General features: G+C 33.7%; 1 protein-coding gene across 14 annotated transcripts in view; it reads right to left on the bottom strand.

Moving 5' to 3' along the window:
• The window catches only part of DMD (dystrophin), a 1118883-nt gene that overhangs the window by 660916 nt on the left and 435396 nt on the right, over positions 1 to 22571 (bottom strand). For 13 of the 14 annotated variants that reach the window (XM_030475728.1, XM_030475726.1, XM_030475707.1 and 10 more), the window contains 4 exons: positions 18494 to 18604; positions 15288 to 15461; positions 12377 to 12532; positions 8009 to 8179 (listed from right to left, as the gene is read on the bottom strand). In XM_030475728.1, the coding sequence (XP_030331588.1) occupies positions 8009 to 8179; positions 12377 to 12532; positions 15288 to 15461; positions 18494 to 18604 (612 nt within the window). Of the gene's footprint in view, positions 1 to 8008; positions 8180 to 12376; positions 12533 to 15287; positions 15462 to 18493; positions 18605 to 22571 lie in introns of those variants that run through there. The other variant, XM_030475719.1, reaches the window with a different exon arrangement.

Here is a 22571-nt window from a genome sequence, read left to right as displayed (position 1 = left end):
TTGCATATAGTAAAATAGCATAGTTATCAAATAGCACATAAAGTTTACATAATAACTGGAATAATAATAAAACATCGTGATGCCATTTTAAGACTTGGAGAACTCCATTGAAAATAGTCTACTGAAATATTTTAATATTCCTTTAATATTTTCCAATGCAATCTTTTTCGGCAGAAACCATGTTCTTCTCTCCTGTAAGATTTCTTGTTTCTTAACTGTAGAAATGCGTCTTTTTATTACAGTCACATGAGATTTCACTCTGAGAACTAAAATAGTAAAATAAGCTATTGTTCACAACATCTCTAAGCTTGAATGACTAAAATACATATACAAGATCAGATTTCCAGCATCTCCTCCCACTATTATTTTACCTTATATAAATAGCTTTAAATGGTATGTCAGGTCATATAATTTACTCATTATTCATGTCTTCATATTTGTTGCAACATGCAATGACACAATGCAGAATATAACAATCTTGCTGAATACTTAAGGAGAGGCATAAATTCCGTACACCTAATATCACCTATAACCATTTTTATGAAAGAAATTTATCTCCTTTGCACCCGATAGCAATGATCCAGGCATATATGATCTCTGCTTATAAAATAAAGCTTCAACTAGAAGTTAAATGGTCCAAACTGAACACAAACAGAAGCTAGGAGAAAAGTAAGAATCACTCGTCTCCAGAGACATTGATTTCTCAAAGATAACTTGAATACACTAAAAGAAGAACCACTTCTAGTCAAACTGCAATCACAATTCTTCCATCTCAGGATCAACACTGTTACTGCATAAAACCTCACCTTTATATCCTCCACCCTATCACACCTCTCACAGTCACCCATCAGTATAATTTTGTTGATAATTCCATTTCTAGGAAAGTAGAATTTTCAGTTTGCAGTAAAGACAGTATAGAAATTATTCTTTTTGGTACAATACAGTCTTAATAGTACCTCCAAGTTGGCATATGTTATGTTTAAAGCAGCAGCTCACTTTCTATGTTTAACAGAATTAACGATCTGATTTTGTAATGTTATTTCACAGAAAAGGTTTTACACTTGCATTTCATGTATGACTATTTTTCACATTCTACCAATTTTTTCAAATACACAGGATACGTAATAGAACCAAGACATGATTAATGCAAATTATTAACTAGAAAATACGTAATTATAGAATTTGAAATGGAGAGTTCCAAATTTCAACATATTCTTGTCAGATTAAAGGAAAAATATGCCCTTTTCTAGTACAATTTTTTCTGTTTCACAGCAGGTACAAAATGTCATCATAAAAAAAGAATAAGGCAAAGAATATGGAAAATTTTGATCAGCTTATCTTTTCTGAACAATTTCCATTTGGAAAAGAATTTCTGAAGCATGTTTACTATGCGTTGTAGTTTCCTTTGTATTTTATGTGTATAAAAACTCAGATCAGTCTTGATCTACATATATAAATATTAATCCTAATTAGAAATGTAAATTGACAGATCGGTTAATTAGATGTCTATTTAATAAAACTGCTACCCAAAAGCAGGATGTATAATTCTGTATGTGTAACAAAATGTAACAGTGCTTTGCCTGATCCCAGGAGTTTTTCCTTTCAAAATGAAGAAATAACCACACTAGGTGCACCTATGGGCAATAAATATATTAACACTTCTGTATATTAGCAAGTAAGGGACATAAATAACCAATGAGACAAGTAAGCAACATTTCTCCCCACCTTCTAAAAAAAACCCACTGAGGCCTTCAACACAGCATCCAAGTGTAAAAGCTGTTTTCCGCAATACTTCAAATCTCAATTATTCAAAATTCTTATGTATAAAATCCTGGACCCACTCAATATAGCTTTAAAAATAGCAGGGTCTGAAAAGACAGTGGGATTCCACACTGCAAGATCAGCTACAACCTCCTCTGTATGGTATAATAGGTACTGGTAAACTAACAACTTTTTTTCAGCTCTTTCTCAGGTTCCAATATTCAGAGAATTGGTCTTCACTTATCACCTTTCCCTGGCTGTTCTTGAGAAATAAAAGAGCACATTTCAAAATCAAGGGAAAAAAAAAACCAAAACAAACAAAACCCCAAAACCAGTCTTGCTGTATTGAACTTCCTTCTGGTTGCCCTAACATCATGTTGCATTTCAGCTGTGCAGTTTAAAAATATGTAAGAAAGATGCAGAATTTTAATTTTTAACTACAGAATCAAAAGTGTAAACTCTATAATAAAAGAATGACATTTAAAACATCCAATGCTTTTATGAAAAAAAAAAATAAATCCCAAACACCACCACACTGGGTTCATTATGAAACATTAACAAATAAAGTGGTGAAATTCTTCCCAGAAGGTCTAGGCGATTTATACATTTTGATTTTGTGTGTTTATCAGGATGAAACTATGTAACATAAAGCAAATACATAAACCTATTAGAAGTTGGGAATTTTCTGATTCAATCTCACATGCCCTTTCGGGGGAACAGAAATGTGTAAATGAAAGGTTGAACTAAGTATTGTAACACCCAGAATTCAGTTGCAGCTGTGAAAATTTGTCAGCAGTGTTCAACCGTGCTTTAAACCAAATTACATTCACTCTGTCATTTATCATTATAGTTATTACATTAACTTTTTTTTTTTTTCCCCTTAGGACTAGTCTATTTCTTTGCAAAACAAAAGTTTATTCAAGTGTGTATTACCTGCTGGAAGACAAAAGTTCCACAAATACTTTCAGGAAAGACAGCTCCATTAAAATGTGTATACAAATTATACAGATTATATTAGAGATACATATATATACACACATTGATATCTCCTCTTTACATATGCCTCCATGTAGGAACACATCTACTAGCAGATACAAGAGTTAAAGATGATGGCAATCTCTTCATTCAAATTGCTGTTCAAATTTCTGTTAGACAGAATTCTGAAATGTCTCCTTGGAGGAAATTCTTGTACTTCCACATTTTTGAAGTACCAGTTACAGCTATGTGGTACAGGATACCACAACGGAAATTCTCTGAACCAAAAAATTCATTTGCATTTCACTGAATTAAATCTTTCCTTATCTTTTAAAGGAACCATTATTATTATTTTTTTTTTTCACTTGTGTTTCTCAGAAAAATGCTGGTAGTGTGCCTTAATCAAAACTAGGAGATCACATCTGCACTGAACCGCCAGGAGCTGAACATTTCCGAGAGAAATGGCATATAGGTTCCCAGCACCCAGGAAAGGAAAGGAATCAGACAGATTCTTCTTCTCTGTTAAAACTCTGCATGTGGAGCATGCCTCTGATGACTAGTTTCTAATCTGCATCCTGGTAACACTAGAGGAAGGAGAGAGAGTGAGACGACTAGCTGAGCTTGCCTTATATCAGTGCCTACCATAAAAACCTCAGGAAATAAGTTGTAGTTACAAATAAAATAGTAGTTATAAATAAAAGCTTTATTTAAGAAAAACAATTTCAGATGTCTTGAAACCTGGATAGAAACGAGATTGCTTTGCAGTGTTGAAAGGCATGGGGATAAGCTTTACTGTGAATTCCTGAGGTTTGTAGGTGCATATAGAAGTATTTTTTCTATTTTACATATGGATCAATAGGATGACAGGGTGAATCATGTCAGTATGAACAAAAGCAGTTCCCTGTGCACTTTGGGCAGGGTTCAAAGCTCTCTCTGAACCCACTGTACTGTGGCACACTTTTTCAGTTTACTAACAAATACTACTGGTTTGTTTTTGCTGTTTTGGGTTTTTTTGCTTGATGTTTCATAAGAGAGTGAAAATCATAACCTCCGTCACATGAGCAACTACTAGGAATGAATTACATTTGAAAGCAGAAGCTACATAGGAATGTCTTTTTCTGAGGACATGCTGCATAGGGCTTTTTAGCTATACTTTATAATGATAAAACTACCATGTATCAAGTTGAACTGCTGGTGCTTTTTTCAAACAAACCAGAATTGTGATTAAATGCAGAGGGTAAGATTTTAGTTGTGCTGGTCATTAACATATGTAGATTTTAAAAAATTAAACACCCATGGCTGAATGAAGAAAAGTTCTGTGTTCCTCTTCTACACAGTCTGTATGCCATGGACTCCTCGAAAGTAATCTTTGCAATTTGAACCTCTCTAAAAGAAATCAGGTGGCTCAGCTGTCATGGGTGGGGTGTCAGAATTAATCCGAAGCTGACATTATGGCCTTCTCAGTGGCTGATTATACACATTTTTGTTTATTCACAGCACATCTTTTATTTTTATTGCGTTTTGGCCACTGACTATGAATCAACTGTCACAACTTTCAGATAATTTTCTTTTACTGATTTTACTGACAGGAAATATGTTGCTAAATGTGTTAGCTAATATAATTCTAAGTACTTCAAGTCAACTTTATACTCATTGGTATTATCCATTGTGCTAAAATATTGTTAAAGCACTGGCAGACACATACTGCTGATAGTAGGGAGTGATACAGAACTTTTCCTAGTAATACCATCTGCTATTTCCGTTTTGAGAACATGGTTTCCTGGCAATCTAATTCTTATCAGGACAGTTCCTGATTAAAAGACAAATAAATCCCTCAGTGGTTAATGTCTTCAGTGATAAATACGTTCACTAAATCAGGCTTCTAATTATAAAAGGATTTCTAATATACAAAGTTTAATGACTATCTTTCCACCCGCATGTCATTTTTCTTATCTATTATAACAGAACCAAATTCAAATGGAAAGATTTAGCTTGTCTCCACTGAGTAAAAAGGCAGGATTTGGAGTCTTCAGTATACTGCCAATCTAATTTCACATAACTCACCCAAGTTTTTGTTGCATCCTTAGAAAAAATCTAGACATGAATAAATAAATAATACACTTCCATTTCATATTAATGCTATGTTTCATTAACATAATTTCCTACTCCAGACAGACATTCGTTTTTATTTCTAGGTGTTTATACCATAAAGCCAATGTTTGCATGTACGATTTTGGTTTTTTTTAATTCTATCCTCTATAATTATCTTTGAAACCCTTTGAGTTCTTTTCACTTTTAAGAAGTCTTGGGTATTGAAAATAATTAGAAATAAGTGCAGTAATAAATATAACTGCTTCCTCATGCTGTAAAGGAAAAAGATTATGAGCTCTCTGCTTAGTTATATCATCAGCAGCACACCTTCAATTTTCAGTTTACTCACACTACTGACTTCTCTCTCCGCCTCCATTTTCCATCTTAGTTTTTCTGCAGACTTTCCTCACAATGGGTATCTGCTGGGCTTAATTCATCTCCCAGTGTATTTCATTAGATCGGTTACTGGTTTTGGCAGCCTACTCACCCAGGAAGTCCAAAGCCCAAAGCTGTGACATTAATCTGATACTGTGAGGCCCTAGTTCTGGGGACTGAATTATTAATGTACAATTTTGTATGATGCATCAATGAAATCCACATAGGAGTAACAGTATCATTTATGAAGTCCTCACGAGAATTTTAAAGTGTCTGGGATCACATGCGGTATGTAATACATGCCTCTTTATGAACAGGTATACTAATTTTACATAGTTTCTGCAAATACTTACATTTAGGAGACGAGGATCTGCCACCTATACTATCTGTTGGATTGCTCAAAATTAAAAGTGTGTTTATATTTATGCAAATATTGGCTTATACATCCTAAAGGGAATCTAAATAAAAGAATTCTAAAAGACACTCAGTACATACATACTTCAACAAGAGGAAGCTGCTCTCACCCAAAGTTGTTTTTTATTCTTCTTTTAGTGATGAATTGACTGAAGGAGAAGAGTGGAGGTACTATATAAGGTCATACTGCAGTGAAGGCCCTGGGCAGGATTTGAAGCCAAAATATGCTTTTTACCAGTTTTTCCTGCAACCCTTCAGTTCCTTGTAAGAATTTACAATAATCAATGCCATTCTTTAAGATTAGTAGGTGGGGTGGTTCCCATTTGATATATTTTTCACGTTGATATTTCCAATTTTAATTGCTTTTGTTACTTTTTTCTATTATCGTAAGATAAAAACATGTACTTTTCGTAGCAAGCATAAGACATAACAAGGACTTCCCACTGTGTAACTGCACTGATCATCGGGCTTCAGGTTCTAATTATGAAACTTCTGAAGCATTAAGGTTCATATCTAACAAGTAAATGATATTAAGGACAAATCTTTCTAATTAAACTGCTGTGAAGCTATATACTTCTGGATCAACTTTCCTGAACACACATGCAGGAACATCCAATGTACATTTCCGTTTCAGTAGAATTGTACTGTGCAGTTTAACAACAAATATGATTCCTATTTTCATGACTGGGTAAACGGACTGAGTAATTGACAGGTTAGTTTGGAGGCATTAAAATCGCATAATTGCCTAAGCCATCTCTTAAAAATCTGACACTTGTCCTTTATTATGGGTGTTAAGATCACAATATCAGTCAAAAGTAACTGAGGAACTGTGAGAGGAACTGCACAGACTTTATTGCAGGAAAAGCAGCAAGTGAAAATGAAAGTACATCAAGCAGCAATGGTTTTTTCAGGGACTGAGGTTTTGATTTGAAAGTCAAAGCAGCAATAGTCAAAGCAGTAATTGTAAGATACTAATAGCAAAATTTGATCTTTATATATTTTTTGATACTACTTTTAAAATTTGTTATTCTTAGAGACTGATGACCAAAAAACCTCAATTGCAAACCTCACAAAAAACTTACAGACTTCCTTTTATTATTAGTTTGTAAATCATCAGTGCATGCCAACGCTAAAGAGATTTTAGCAAGCTCAGAAGCTTGAAAGGCACAGTTAAAGACAAAAATAAAAATAATTATAATAAACCCAAACGAACAAAAAAACCCCAACAAAAACCCAAACCAGAAACAGAATTTTACTTCAGTGCCTTCAATCTGCACAGTATTTAAAAAATTTGGTAATGCCTGTGTATTATTCACAACTATTTCTATAATGCACAGTGAAACTGGTAAAATAAAGAATTACTCCTATTAAACAAAGCAGAAGTGATACTTTTTACACAAAAAACCAATACCATCTGAGGTCAGTGGTTTGTCTTGGTTTTTTTTTAGTTGTTTTGAAATTGTACAGGAACACTTATCCAAAATGCTGCTTGCTGCACATAATCACATGAAATTTTGAAGCTTTGGACAATGTCAAGCATAGTTTCCTCTGAAGCACAGTTTTTTAGTATGTATGCACAATGATGACTTCGCTTGTTTGTGTTCTGAGTTCGATTGGATTTATTACATATACAAAATACAGATTAGCTAGTGTTGAGTGATACCATGCTAAATCTCAACATCACACAGAGATAAGGCAGTTTGATGTAGAAGTCTTGCATTCCTTAGTGATTCTGTAAGATGTTTATCTAAACTGTAACATGTGTAGTAATTTTGAGGAAAGTTTCATTTTACGCTTTAAGTTTTAACCTGAAGTAAGAGTTCAAGGTGAAGTCCATGGAAGTAAGAAGCCTCCAGAATGAAAACAAATGAGTTCTAAACCAAAAAGGGTAAGAAAACAAACACCCCACCTCCTGGTCACTATCTGAATGTGTGGAATACATATATTCTGATATCCTTTACCTTTCATCCACTGGAGCTGTTTTACTGTGTAATACTTTTCTAATCATGAGTAGAATGGGCTGAGAGAGAAAAGGATCTCTATTTATATGGATCTCTATTTACATGCATATTGGATTATTGGATAGATAACTTATAGCACTCTGAAAATGAAATTCTAACTTTAAATTCACCTCAGTGAAGATTACCGCAATATGAAAGTGAATTGTGCTATTAATATATGCAGAGACAAGATGGTTTAACTTTTCTGAGCATTAATGTTAGCGTAATGATATTAGAGATTATTAGATAATTAGAGATAATGCCTAACAGTTAAAAAGTTCCACTAATTAAAATGCCAGATTTTTTATTCTCTTTATCAAGAAAGAAATCTTTCTTCCTGTAATATGCATAAACTGAGACATATAAAGGTACAGTGTGTGTTACATTGTTACCTTGCCCCAGGCAATTTCAGCATCCAAATTGCTAGGCATCCCCTGCACAGCTGATCTCTTTGTCAATTCTGCATCTGTCGCTGCAAGCCATTCTGTCATAGCATTAATTTCTTTCCGCAGCTTCCGGGACAATTTCAAGCATTTCTCTAACTCTTGCTTTTTTTCTGTCACCTGCAGAAAGAAAACATGTTTCTTAACTTTTTAGTCGAACAGGTTTAATGATTTTTTTATATATACCATTTTCTATGTGCCACTTTTCTATAAAAGTTTAACTTGCAATTTCACAAGCCACAGTGCAGTATTAATACAGTTATATCTTGTATTAGGTCTCTCAATATCTGTAATTTTGCTCTAGAATGCAAACGCCTACAAGAAAAACATCTGCATGAAAACACACTGTGTTTGAACTAGCAGCAGACTTATGCTGACCTCCTCCTCTGTTTCGAAGTCATGCATAGCAAATGAATTTGGAACAACTGAATTAACAGGCTTTCCTTGAGATGCAAAATAGATGTCAAAACCCTTCAAAGGGTATATTTTCATATAGGTGGCCATGTAGTGGTATAGAACTCTCAAGTTTTTTTCCATATAGCTATACTACACAGAATAAAAAAAAAATCTCTGCCAAAAAATACCCAAAAGCTTGAAATACAAAAGTCACTGAATGATGTCAAACTAAGGCAACACAGTTAATTAAGTTTTTAATTTCCTGAATATTTTGGACATGAAGTACTATGGACAATCTGTTTTATTTCTTCAGTTCTTTCAGACATATTATACAGTACTTGGATGGAAAGCTGAGTATTTGTGTTGTCTTGACTGTCTTACCCTGCATTTTGGTGCAACCTGGAGGAATACGGGGAAATAAAAGCTTCCCTGCAAGCCCCTGAGCATGTTCAGGGAAAGAGAGCAAAGATTACACATACTTAGTAGAGAAGGCAGAAAGTCAAAGGAAAATAGCTCAGATGGGAACCTACACCACAATAGACATTAGGCAACCAGCAGTTAGAAAATAAAAAATAATAAATCCTGTTGTGCTGAAGCTTAAAAAAGCCTCATCAAAGAAGGTGGATTAAAAGTGTTCCATAGGTCAATAATATTTAAAAGAATTTACTAATTACCTTGTATGTCTATTAGTAATCACATGAGATTGTAGCCACTGATTTTTAAGTATTTTTAAATATAAAAAAAACCCTGTCTAGTGTCAGGTATCCAAAACTGCTATCAGCATCTACTAAAACTATTTTGGGTTTCGACACTTTTTGAGTAGCAGCGGCACAATAATCAAATTGATTCCTAGCTCGACTGTCAAGGAGAGTCTGAGGTTTTAAAATGTTATAGGATGTTACAAGGTTAGGTACATGGCTTTCATTATCCCTGAATAAACAGATTAGATTTGCCCAGGGAGTAAGCCATGTCTCCAGTAAGTGTCCCTGATCGTACATTATCACTCTATAGAGGCTCACCACTAAAATTGTCAGATCATTTCTTCACTGCATATGCTTTATACGTTTTCTTGTATGCCAAATTTATTAAATGAGACCTCAGAACTTATGGTCAAGCCAAGAGGTAAATCCCTCGAAGGACTCTAAAACACAGCTATTTAGAGCCCCATTCACACATGGAGCCAGAAATTCACCTATGTTTTTCAACTCTTCTTCTGATGAGTATTAACAGTCATTGTAAATAATTATCTGCAGGCACTTAACTGCAATACAATGCAAAGTGCACTAGCCTGACTGCCTGGGTAAGAATTCTAAACACCTGGTATACTACAAAATTAAGTTACCGACACATGCTCAAACACGGAAAGAAAATTTGTTTTGCTATAAACATCTCTGAATTCTGCATATAGTATCAATAATACTGCACTATTTCCATACACATTGTATATATTCAGAGGTTACTGCTTAATCAGTTTTTGTATTTTAAATATACAGATGCATTTATAAAGAAAAATAGGAAACAGTGCCCTCTAAAGGCCTTCTGTATAATAAAGTGTTATCAACAGCATTATCTCCATAAATTTTCTCTGTATTTTAAAGTTCTTTTAGTGATGTTAGTTTACTCACAAGAATTCGTAATAAATAAAAGTAAAATGAGAAAAGCAGATATTTAAAGCAAAATAAAGTTATTTTACAGCCTTTCGGTTTTACAGCCAAAAATTCCTGTGCAGCAGCAGGATTGTGAAGACAGACCTGATCCTGTAAGTAATAGCACCTACTGCATGCAATGCCCTTAGGAGAGCAGCAAGAACATTATTACTGCCACTCTCTTTTAGAGTACAGCTCCCTGTTCTGATGAATTACCATAGAGAGATTTGACACAAGTATGCTACAGAACCTACCTCACAGCCACTCACAAGTAACTACCTAAACTGTAATACAGTTGTTTGCGTCTATATGCGCATATGTGCTTGTGTCAGAGAGAATACAGGTAAGTGAATGCATAAGCATGCACAGGAATATTTGTCATAAATGCAACCACTGCACCATGATATTCAAACGACATGTTGATTTCTTGCAATATATTTTCAAGCCTATTTGCACTGAGGCCACTGCTAAAGTTTCAAGATTATCCTTCATGCTTTTAAAGTATATTTGGCTAAAAATGATGTTCTGAACAGATGAAACTCACTTCTAGGCCAAAGAGAGGTTTAAGGTCTGATACCACCTAAGCAATTAGGACTATTAACAAGTATTTATATCCATATGTGTATATGCAGAGAAACCCTCAAAAAAACAACCAACCCCAAAAACAAAACAGAAAACCTACTCAAAAAAAAAAAAAGAAAAAAAAAAAGAGAGAGAGAGAGAGAGAGAAAAAAGGAAAAAGAAAAAAGGAAAAAGAAAGAAAAATAACTTATAAGACCTCCACACCTTCCCCTTCTTCTTAAGGGGAAGACTTTCTAGGTTCAAAGGGTCTAGTTATGATACCTAAAATATATAGAAAAAAGAGAGCATGTACAGAACTTACAATAATTTTCCAGTCCATTTGAGAGCACACCACTTCAGCATTGTTTAACATGTTATATTAAAGCATTACATTTGCTTAAAAATATGCTTTACAATTGTTCCAGATATGGGGGGACTTCTTGAAGCAGTACACATGAAATCACACAAGTCAGTTTGTGCTTGAAGAAGTGTTTTTCCGTCAGACTATCCATTTCAGTCCTGAGACTATTTGTTATAACTATTATCAGTTTTCTATTAAAAAGACTTTGACTCAATGCGATCAGTTAAGGTTGATAACGGTTAACTGATTCTTTTAGTTCTGCATCTCTGGGCTTTTGTGACTTTCTCTAAAACCATTAACTACCATGCTATGTAAAAGTAGATGTGAGAAATTCCATCAAGGACAACAAAGCTAAACACAGCACTGCAGATTCAGTGAATTTGCAATATGGCTCACTTCAGATCACTAATGACTTCCTAATGGCACATTTTTATTCCTTCATTAGTTAAGAGAGGGTTCCTATAACAATGGCACCTGTCTGCTGTTATGTTACAAATAAAGTAGGAATACATGCTACAGTCCTTTCTAAAATAATGGAGATATGAAATATATTATCTAATCTCAAATGTTAGCTATCAATGACTTAATGAAGCAGACTCTTCAGGTTTTCCACACTCTAAAATTGATGTGTCTTAATACTTTTATTTTCTAGCAAGAGAGAGATCTGTTTTAATTCAAGTTTCCAAATTAGTATTATCTCTGTCAAAAGTAACATAACTCTTGGTTTATCCTACTGTAGTCATTGGGGTTTGGTTATCATTATGTGTTTACACCACATACCGACTCTCCGTGTTACCATGGCTCATTTTCCTGGCTCGGTTTTTTTTGGGTTTTTTTTTTTTCGGGTTTTTTTTTCTTTAATAATTTATAATCTGACAAAAAAAAATATTTGCATGCTCTCCTCTTTTGAATATTTCAAGCATATGAAAAGGTAGAATTGTCTCTTTTATGAAGTAGCTCTTTAAATGAAGCATGAAAAAATCTAACTATTTTTCTGACCTCAAGTGTCTTGAAACAAGTGATGGTTTGAAGCATTAAAACCAAGCAACATCCCCCTCTGACCCCTAAAAGCCAATGAACTAACAGAAAAAAATATTAAAACATTAAGAAAGTATTATATTAAATTGTAATAAGGGAATTTTATATTTTTCTAGAAGGTTATTTTTTTCTCAGATCAATGGAATAGCCATCCTGATGATTGCCTTTGCCACCATTCTTTCTGTTCCACTGTTTAGAAAATATGAGGGTCTTGAAAAGAACCAGTAAAACCTCATTTACTTACCATACCAAAATTATTCTTCACTTTGCCAGTTAAAAAGAGGGTGTAGTTTTGTACCAAAACACAGAGCTTACCTTTGCGCCCAATTCATTATATTGCAACTTCAAAGCTGTAAGCCTTTCATCCAGTTCTTTTGGGTTCTCTGTCTGCTGTTTTTGAACAATCTGCCTCCCAGTTTTTATCACTGTTTCCACTTCAGACTTCACTTCACTCAGGCTTTTATATAATTTCTAATTAAATAGAAATATGGGAGTGAAACACCACCGTTAAGTAAATCAGAAAAGACTACTGAAGGTATCATAAAGACATACTAGAAGTCTTTGCATTGTTTGCTGTACAAAAACACCATCATACATGAGTGAGCACCTTCACTCCCATTTGAAAGCTAAAGGAGTTGAAAAGTATCATGGTATGTGATCTAAGGATAGAGAAAGCTCACCCTGAGTATATTAAAAAAATGTTTGTAAGAAAAATTAATCAGTTTCTAAATCAGAATTCAGATTAACAGATTCAGAACAGTTTATCTTTACTAATATTGGCTTCAAAGTCTTGTCACCAAAACCAGTGGTAGAAATGTCATAGAAAGTACAGCCCACCACTAATTGTTTTAAGAAATTACTAAGGTTGTTTTCAAACTGATTTAGATAATGCAGTATTTAGAACAACAACAGATGTCTTCTGACAATTCATACAGCTTGTTGGATGTATTTAAAGTAGAAATAGCCACCAAACTAATTTAAAAATCCAAGTTTTTCATACTACTAAATCTAGAGACTGGCAGGATTGAAGATTTCCCTTACATTTACTAAGTGTAGTACTGTTCAAAAAATTAAATTATTAAGAAAACAACATGAAAAAGTAACATAATGAGGTTAAGCCAAAATATATTATATAGTTCACTGCATTTTCCTGCACTTTTCAATGACTAAGCAGAAAATAAGGGATAAATGGATGTTCAGTGAGGACATGCAAGCTGTCTGTAAACAAAATACATTCCCTAATATTTCAAAGGAGTGATCATGAGAAAACAGAAAGCATTCTCTCTTTCCATATGCAGAAAGTCACTATCATCATCTAAACATATGACTTGGTAACTCAAGCTATTCAACATAAATACCCAATTAACATTCATCTAAGTAGACCAGAAGTTGAAGTTTTTTTCTTTTTAATCTAAGAATAAATTCTGCCATGGCTTGGAAATTCCATTAAACTTCACTGTGGAAAAAGACTCCACAGAGATACACAGTGCTCATTACTACACAGGTACATGAAGAATGGCAGACATGAAGTGTTGAGAAGCTTTATCGTTGAGACATCTAGCTTAATTCTATGTCCCAGCAAAATGCTGGAAAGTAAATTTACTTCTTTAGACAGAACTGCAAAATAATTTATACTGTACTTTTTTAATCTGTAATTTTTTGAGAACTGTAGAACCTTGTCTAGTATGTCTGGACAGTAAAAACATTTTTTTCTAGCAGATATGACAAGAAAAAAACCCAACTGAATTTTATCCATAATCTAATTACCAAGCCAATTCTTAACATTGGTATTATTTTATTTACTTCAATGTATATATGTATATAGTTTGGCTGCTTTTTAGATGCTAAATATGATAAATACATTCTTCATCCCAGAAAACCTGTCAACAAATTAGGAAGCTGTTGTATGATGCACACTGGCTAATACCTGATGGGATACTATGACTAGATTTTAAAAATAGAAACATTATGAGATTCTTTGTAGATAAATATGCTCTAAAAATACTGTAAGTCTTCCATAGAACATGACAGGGCTGCAAAAGCTAGCTGCCAAGTGAAGATACTTTAACACAGTTCAGGGCTTCTAATTATCATGTCATTCTAATAAGAATGCGAATTTAATAGTAATTGCACTTAAGAAACAAACCAAGATGCAAAGAAATAATATTGACTTGTTCCATGCTTATTTTTAAATTTACATTCTTATATTTAGATCTGAAAGAGGTTTTGTGAGAAAAAAAATCTTCAGGCATGCCATTGCCCCAGAAAAACAAACAAACAAACAAACCAACCCCCAAAACCCAAAACAACAAAAAACAGCCCACAAAACAAAAACCTGAAGGCAAGGCTCTGATTGTCCTGATTTTCCCTCTTAAATCTCCATTTTATTATGATCAAGCACATGGTGCTCATCTTTATATTAATTTTGCTTCAACAGTAAAGGGGTAGAGAATTACAGGGATATTAAAGGTATATACAGATTTTCTTATATTCTTTAGAACATATTCAGGTCATCTTTTGCTCTTGAACTGTAAGAAAGTCACAGGCTGCCATCTCGTGGAAGCTTAAATCTATGGTTTTCCTTTATGTTTTGTGTTTCCTGGCAAGAGTAGACTTGTGCACTACAACATCTCTATTGGTCACATCATGGAGCTCCCTGACTGCAGCATATTGTGGAAAATAGAGCCAATCCAGGGAGATAAACTCACATGCAAGATGGGAAGGGGGAATTAGAAAGGGATCCTGACTGGTCTTCTCACGCAGTGAAAGTGCATGACCATTGTTTGAAAGTTCACCAAAATGAATCATATAATTAGCTTCCCATGCTTCTGAGAGGTCTCTGCCATGCCAGAAGAGAACAACATATAGAAAGGAAAAAGTTACTGTAAGATTGTTAGAACTATTTCGCTGTGTTATGACATCCAGGAAAAGTTTGAATTGAACAGAATTTTAAATGTACAATGTCCTTCTGACCTCATTTGAAAACAAGAGAAGTAGGGCAGAAAGGATCAATGCCTTCTCCCTATCCTTCTCTCCTTGAAAAATATCAAACTTTAACTAAAAAGGTTCCTATAAATTTAATCGAGTAACTTTGCTGCTAAATCTTTCTCAGAATCTTTTCTACTATCTCCCAAAGAAACATTGATATTGTAATTCATAATATTTCAAATTTGAAAGACAGAACAGGCAGGAAACAAATAGAAAGACAGCATCTTTAAATATTCACCATGCAATGATCCAGCTGTGCTTGTACTACTTCCTGCTCAACACTCTTTGTCTCCAACTTGGGCACCTGCAATTTCACTTCATCTAAAATTCTTTTACATTCTTGTAGGCGCTGTTCAAAGTTGGCTGGCTTCTGAAACAAGCGAAACTTCATGGAGACATCCTGCAGCTTTTTCTGAAAAGTAAGCATAGGTAAGTAGCAAATGTGAAATCAATTGAACACTGACTTGAAACTAAGACTAAAGACAAGTCTTAGACCTGTTTCAGAATACTTTGAATCCATTATCAACCAGCAGGTTTTTATTTACAGAATTTAAAACTTTGGGGAAAAATACCAGCAATAGAGAATCCTGGTCTTCACAGGAGGAAAAAAAGTCTTATATCATCCAGGACACTGGATGCAGCAGAGCTAGTGACAAAAAAAGCTGAAGAAAGTGAGAGTTTTGTATTTTCCAATATGCAAAATGTTGGTGGATGGGTGAGAACATAGGTTTAATGGCTTGAGCACAACACATCCACGTTCCAGGCTGGATGCACATCAGCTCTAACACCATGTTGCTGCTTCTTGGTATTAGAATTGAATCTTTGAGTCCCTCAAAGAAACCTGAATTAAATGGCTGGGCAGTAAGTAGGTCTAGCATAAACCCTGAGATTTAGAGTATAAAATTGATTTCTATTTCAATTTAAAAAAACCCATAACCTAGAATAATAAGAAAGTAATTTGCAGGCAGAAAAATCTATGACAAGCATAGCTTCTAATTTCACAATTTTCACAATTTGTTATCTTTGTGCATTAATTATATTGCTTGCTCACATGATCCCTACTTCAGGGGGAGGGGAAATAATTAAAAATACAGAAAAGAAAGGGCATTTTAATTATCTTCTTGAATAAGAACTAATTTCTCTGTAGAAATACAAAGCGAAGTACTAGTAGAGTAAGTTTCCCCACTGTTTGAAAAAAAAAAAGAAAAAATGTCACAAAGAAATGGATAAATGACAGGAACTCAGCATATGCAAACACACTTTTTCATTTATCTTCAAATCTTAGACACTTCATACCAATACAGTGTTATCTGCACTATACAAACTTGAGAAAAATTGTAATAAGGAATAGAATTAGCTTATATATAGGCATTAGTAAAAATGCTTCCCACATCTATCAGATTTCTACGAAGAAGGCAGGAATCACGAGCAGAAAACAATTCTGTGTAACACAAAAAACTGTGTAGATTTCCAGCAACTCCTTCCAACAATTTTCCTCATTAAATACTCTTAATGAAATTGAGATCCAATAGGGTAAGAGAGGAAGTCTTTCCCTAGCTAAGTAAGAGAATAACTGAATAAAAATAGGAAACAAAGTTTAGGAATAAGGAATAAGCAGTCTTTTTTTTTTTTTTTTTTTTTAGTGTGTTTGCATACACTAATTCATAATTAGTTTTTAATCCTCTTGTGACACTTCAACTGGATGATGTTAGTCAATACTTTAAAAATAAGGGAAAAGAGAGGGAATGACAGTCCAAGCAGCAGATAAAATTAAAGCCATCTGTGAAGAGTCAGTGAAGAATGGAACAGCACTGAGGATCTGCAGGAAAAAAAACCAAGCAAATTATATTTAATTCACCCTAAAATTAAGTCATGAACACCACAAAAGAAACACTAAACTTGATGTACAACAGGTGGGATCTAAATTACCTATTAGCATTCTCACTTGAGTCATAAAAATAACAGTTATATACTTCTATTTATCTCCAACAGTTTTCAAAAAAATATTAGGTCGATACTTAAAAACAGACAAACATTTAAAAACAGACAAACATGGGTATTTGGAATGATTCGGAACAATAAATGCAATTTGGAATAAACAAAAAAAAAAGAAAAAACCTGCCACTGTATAAAAGTTACTGTATAAAGCTATATTGCACTTGAATAACGTGTACAGTTTTGATCGACTCCTGTCTGAAAACTTATTGTAAAAATAGAAAATGTATAAAGAAGAATGACAGGACAATCAAAGCCATATATCTGAAGTTGTCAGTATGATTTGACATACTTGTCAGTCTGGAAAAGACACAACTAAGGAGTAGTAAAATTAATGGTATGCAAAAAGTTCAAACTCAAACTGATGTACACGGTCATCTAGAGAAGCCTCTTCAAGAAAAAAAAATTGTGCACAAAGAGAGATTAAAAAAAAAAAAGGGGGGGGCACCTAGAAAGGGTAGTGCTCCCTTGCATGCTGTTGAATTTATAAACATTTATATACACGATCATCTTATGCCTGCATTTCACTAATGAAGTATGGGCAACATCACAGCTGCCATGGAGACTATCAGGTGACTTAGTGTGGAGAAAGACAGCAAAATAAAGAAATATACATATTCTCACCAAAGAAAAGCTAGTCCTGTAGATAAAAGGAAACATTAAAAAACCCCAACTGGTTCATTTCAAATTAATTAACTCTTAAAAAGCCATTGTTTTCCAAAATAACATCTAGAAGCTAAGATACATAGAAATATTTGAGAGATGACGAAAAAGAAGGTCTTGGTTACTGTTAATACCATACTGAAATTATTTGTCTTTCTTTACGAATTATGACAATTTGTTTTGCAGCCTGAGGAACTTCGGCACTAATATCAAAATAAAAAAAAAAAAAAAAAGAGCAGGAAAAATAGTCAAGAACTCATCACAGATTAATGGGTAAAAATGAGTATTGTTTGTTAGTGTTAAGTCTTCTTCAATTTCAAACTGGTCTATGTCTATTAAACTAGATGAAATAATATATTAATTAACATTTTAAACTGATGACTGCAACACACTGCTCAACATAGGTCTGTCTTTTCAGTGCAGTTCTATCAAATATTTTCAAGTATTTAACATACTTTTAGCTGTAAATATTTTCAAATACCTCAAAAGGTATACCAAAAATCCTCACTGTAGTTTTAATTCTTGCAACTGCAGCACATTTAAAACACTTCTTATACAGTGTTCCTACCACTTGAGTATCCTAGAAGTTTTGCCAACTAGATAGGAAGGATGTAATAGGAAAACAAGCAGTAAGAAGATATGGATGGTATGCTTCATCCACTATAATTTCCTGGCTAGAAAGGAGCTGCTAAAACAGAAGAGATACCTTAAGAACATTTCATACTACAGTAATTATACTACTTATGTCGTTTGTTTGCATATGTGGAGGAAAAAAAAATTGCATACCTGTGCCACATCAATTTGGGAAAGCACTCTTTTGGCAGCATCTTTACCCTGGTTTCGTTTCTTCATTTCTTCCAAACTTATCTCATGGCTTGTTAATTCAGATTGTATTTTCTATTAAAAAATCAAGACAGTAATCAAAAAGGTTGAATAAAATGTTCATGTTGTTAATATTATTTGGAAAAGTTGATTTTGAAAGATGCAGGTATATTACAGTGCTCATTATTCTCCAAGACATCGTAATTTCATGTTACCAGACCTCATCGTATTGTATTAGTTTTCAGAAATTCATAACACAGGGAGGAATTAATTTGCATTAAATATTGACTATACTACAAAGATCAGCAAGCTGCTAAGTTCTCAAGACTTGGATACATCCAGAAGAAAGATACAAGTGATACATATATCAACACATTCTAAGATGGGACAGGGAACCTTGATGTCACTTGAACTTAGAATGAGCAACAAATAAGTGAAATATTTGCTATGGGAATGCACTGTAATGAGAATGGCCAACCTACTACCCTCAATTTGATTTATAAGGTTCCACAAAAAATAAAATAAGCATAATGAATTATAGCTCATTAAATACTGGCAGCAAAGAGATTAAGTTAAAAGTTGCTAGAATTAACCATTTTCCTTTTTCTTTTATTTGGATTTCTGGATATGAATTTGCAGATTTGGCTCTCTTGAATTACAGAGAACAGCCTGTCAGCTCTTCTTGGTGTATCAGGTTTTCTGAATTGTATTTTTGTACTACTTAGCTAGACTAACAGTTCTCAAGTATGGTGCTCAGTTTAACCTCTTCTTTGCTTGTGATTGCTATCAATTCCTAAGGAGTCAGCCTAATGAATGGACACAAGAAAACATTTAGCGAGCAATCTGTTAAGTTAGTCTTCATAATGGAAAGATCATGTTTCTAATAGAAAAAAAAGATATATGAAACAATTCCAGAACTGTTAGTGGTTACCTTTGAAGACTCTGAAAGGATAAACAAAGTACTAGAATAATAGAAAAATGCAGTTGAAGTATCCATCTTCAAAAGCACAAAAAGAATATGTGCAATGAAGTCATGCGTTTGCGAAAATAAAAGAAAAACATACAATACGTACAGGAACTGATGTTATAACAGGAGTGACACACAGGTAAATATTAAAAAGAAAGCATACTTAGTTTTGGACACTACTCTTCAAGAAAGATTAACTGAAGAGTTCAAACAAGAAAAGCAGAGGATAGAAACATGATTTACAAGGAAAGACTGAATAGGCAAACACAATATTGTTAATTTATTCTCCACATTGCATTTTACAGAAGTCTACAGGGAGAAAAACAGACAAGTGATTTGTCACTTGCAGGTGAGAAGCGTATTTTCTGTCCCATGATACAGCCCTCCCATGTACTTGCTCAGACTAAACAGAAGCACAAAGTGAAGATTCTCTTTCCCATCAGAAGTTACTTAATAACAAAGCTACAAATACTTATCTGAAAAAATATTTGTCACATAAATGTGATATTTTCAGTACAGATTTATTCACTTCCTGTCAGTTCAAGAGTACTCAAAAAAAAGACAGCAAGTGTCAAATGATGTCATCAGTGATGATGACTTAATTCCCTGTATTTTGTTACTATATTTAGAGAAATTAAAGAGACTTCAGTTGGGGTCACGAGATCAAGCACACAAAGAAATAATCTTTCCTTCTGGAATACTGTTTTAGATTTTACCTCATTGAAGCTTTTTTCATCATTACACCTTGACGAATCTGAACTGATTTACCTGTTCAGTTGCTATGAGATTGTTTTATCTGAATACAGCATCTTTAGTTGTACTTAAAATGAGCTGGTTGGAAGCGGCTCTCTCAAATTAAATTTGCAGTGCCACATGGTGGAGTAAGAAGCACACACAATTTACATTCAAAAAATGATCCAAAGGAGATCTTGAACAGCACGTACTTAACTCCCCTTTTGTCAACTCTGAATAAGCTAAACTGATCATTTCATTTAAAAAGAGGAGCTAAACATAATATTGTTTTCTCAGATTCATTTCCAATCAGCTGAGCCAAAGACCTTTCCTCCTAGCGATGCTCTAAACAGACCTGAGTTTTTGAAGCAAAGATGCAGAACTCCTAAACTCTCAACAGCTTTCTGATTATAAATTGTCTCATATGTTCTTTTAGATATGCAATATATATTGCTGAACAGTTTACTAAATCCCTCAGCATGGATAAACTGACCCCTGCCCAGAAATCAATATCACTCACTGAAAGATTCCCATTCCAGCTGTGCAGACACAATTGTAGGGTATCTTAAATGAAAGGGCTGTGCCAGCAGAAGCTCCACAGGAGGTACAGCCCTTCGGTATGTGCCTATTCTGTCACCAGCTGGCATAGCCATTCACTGAAGGAATGACTCAGTATATTTACCTGTATAAAATTGTTTATTTTCTTTTCCTCTAAGGATTTTAGAGAACTTTACAACTCAGCAGCCTCTATGCCGTTTTTCCAACAGTGGTTATAGTATTACCAGATGAACTTTACACATCAGACAGTAAAATCTCTAGAACAAAACCAAGTTCTGCAAAAGCACTGAGCTGAAATTTTCCCATGAAAGCATGCTTATTAAGGTTGGTTGAGTTTTTGTGCTGCTTCAGTTGCTGAAGTGTTGAATTACTTCTGTTTATAAAATCTATAATCATTGCCAATATTCTACCTGAGGATGCACATAAATCAGATGTGTCCATGGGATATATGAAGCACCACCAAACATTGCTACAATGTAAGGGTCCAAATACACAAGAAAAAGAGCACACTTTCATACAGTTTTTTTCTGATACATTTTTAACAAATGTTGATTTGTATCCTCTTTCATAAAAAATTGTTTACAATATTCATATTTCAAGGAAAGAGAAAAATAATTTAAGGGAGTCGATAGCTAACATAGTTTAGGATTCAAACTAAAATAGTAATTCCCCTGAATCTGATTCTAATCTTATACTGCCATAAATTGGAAGCAAATAAATTAGAATCCTTTTCAAAATAAGACCAAACACAAATATGATTCTGTTCTTTAAACATAACTTTTAAAATTCACACACACACACATAAAAATACCTGCATGTTCTTACAAACACACACACACACACACACACACGAAAAGCAATTGAAAGGTACATGTATCTATCTTTTAATTTTTAATTTAAAAGACATGGAAACCTTTGTTTTCAAAGGAGAGAAAACATGATTTTCAGGTCTACATACATTCAGTTCTGAACATATTTCAGATCATCTGAGCTACTTCATGCAAGACACTCATTTTTTAGAATGATTTAAGACACTATTGAATGTCTCTTCTAAAATCATTACAAAGCATTCATTTTCAATTTCCCTGTAGCCTTTTTTGTTTGTTAACTTTTCTAATCTGACCTCCAAAGAAAAGTTACAGAAAAGTTGTTGTACATAAAATTGTAAACTATTGGTTTTATTTAATTTGTATTCTTACCATTTTAATGCAGCAGTAAAGCAGATGTTACAGAAGAAAGAATGAAATGTTAAAAATGAGAATTAGGTGTACATTTTTATTTCAAAGGCTCAACAAACTATTACTAAAGAACTGGAAAAGCTGCTTCTGTTAAACTTATGTGAGCTGTAAAAACTGAAACATAAGAACATATGCACACCATGAAATAATTAACAATGTTGTCTCTGTTTCCACAATTTAGTAACAATCCCTAGGCCACATAATCAACTTTGTAAAAGACCCATCTAAGAGAAGTGAAGATAAGGAAGTTTTTTCTTTCTAGGGTGGGAACTGAATTGTAAAGAGTCTTATTATTTATCTTTTTTAAAGATAAATAATAGTTTTAAAATTAATGCATACTCTTCCATGACATTTATAGTTCTTTACATGTTCTGGACACATATATAATATAAATCAGAAGGAAAATATGACTTGACTGGAAGATTAGCTTGAACATCTCAAAGGAATTCTACCTAAAATTTACTTGCACTTTCATACTGATCATATTGCAAATCCCAATTATTAATATGATGCAGAGGGACAACCAAACACTCTTTGGTTGATTAAG

This window comes from Strigops habroptila, chromosome 2 (genome assembly GCF_004027225.2).
Source record: "Strigops habroptila isolate Jane chromosome 2, bStrHab1.2.pri, whole genome shotgun sequence".
In the NCBI taxonomy this organism is placed as follows: Eukaryota; Metazoa; Chordata; class Aves; order Psittaciformes; family Psittacidae; genus Strigops; species Strigops habroptila.
This window is presented reverse-complemented; position numbering and strand designations above follow the sequence as displayed.